Source organism: Nyctereutes procyonoides, unplaced genomic scaffold, assembly GCF_905146905.1.
Source record: "Nyctereutes procyonoides isolate TBG_1078 unplaced genomic scaffold, NYPRO_anot_genome, whole genome shotgun sequence".
In the NCBI taxonomy this organism is placed as follows: domain Eukaryota; kingdom Metazoa; phylum Chordata; class Mammalia; order Carnivora; family Canidae; genus Nyctereutes; species Nyctereutes procyonoides.
The window spans coordinates 25,866,271-25,867,070 of record NW_026575046.1 but is presented as its reverse complement, the minus strand read 5'-3'; the positions used below and the strand labels follow the sequence as shown (position 1 = coordinate 25,867,070).

Here is an 800-nt window from a genome sequence, read left to right as displayed (position 1 = left end):
GTTGATAGCGCTCTCGCAACGATGGTGAATGTTCCTAAAGCCCGCCGGACTTTCTGCAAGAAGTGTGGTAAGCACCAACCCCACAAAGTGACACAGTACAAGAAAGGCAAAGATTCTCTTTATGCCCAGGGAAAGCGGCGTTATGACCAGAAGCAGAGTGGCTATGGTGGGCAGACTAAGCCGATTTTCCGGAAAAAGGCTAAAACTACAAAGAAGATTGTGCTGAGGCTTGAATGTGTTGAGCCCAACTGCAGATCTAAGAGAATGCTGGCTATTAAGAGATGCAAGCATTTTGAACTGGGAAGAGATAAGAAGAGAAAGGGCCAAGTGATCCAGTTCTAAACTTCATATTTTGTTATGAAGACAATAAAATCTTGATGTTATGTTCACTTCAGAAAAAAAAAAGAAAACAGAAAGGAGAGACCAAGTCACTGAAGCATGAATACATTAGAGAGAGAGGGATTGCTTTAGTTCTTTAGTTCTTTTTATCTTTCTGTTTTCTGTTTCCAGTCATTTGAGAGACCTGGCTGACCATTACATGAAATTCCCTGTATCCTCCTAATATTTTCTTTTTTCTTATTGGACATCCGTTAGGACAGTGACCATGTCTCATTAACTTTACTCACAGTCTCCAAAATAGGGCCTGACACAGAGTTGTTGCTCAGTAAGTGTTTCTTCCAGTAATGAATAAACACATTTATTCAACTAACATCTAACTATTAAAATGAACCAGAGAAAAGAAGTTAGGAAGTTTGTCTCTTAGAACATGGAAAAGCTCAATAAAGGGAAAACTTTATTCA

General features: G+C 39.1%; 1 protein-coding gene across 1 annotated transcript; it reads left to right on the top strand.

Annotated features, from left to right (window-relative positions):
- LOC129509827 (60S ribosomal protein L36a-like) lies at positions 1-399 on the top strand. Its single transcript, XM_055325686.1, has one exon. It carries the CDS (start codon positions 22-24, stop codon positions 340-342), a length of 321 nt encoding a protein of 106 aa, XP_055181661.1. The 5' UTR covers positions 1-21; the 3' UTR covers positions 343-399.
- Positions 400-800: the final 401 nt, after the last annotated feature.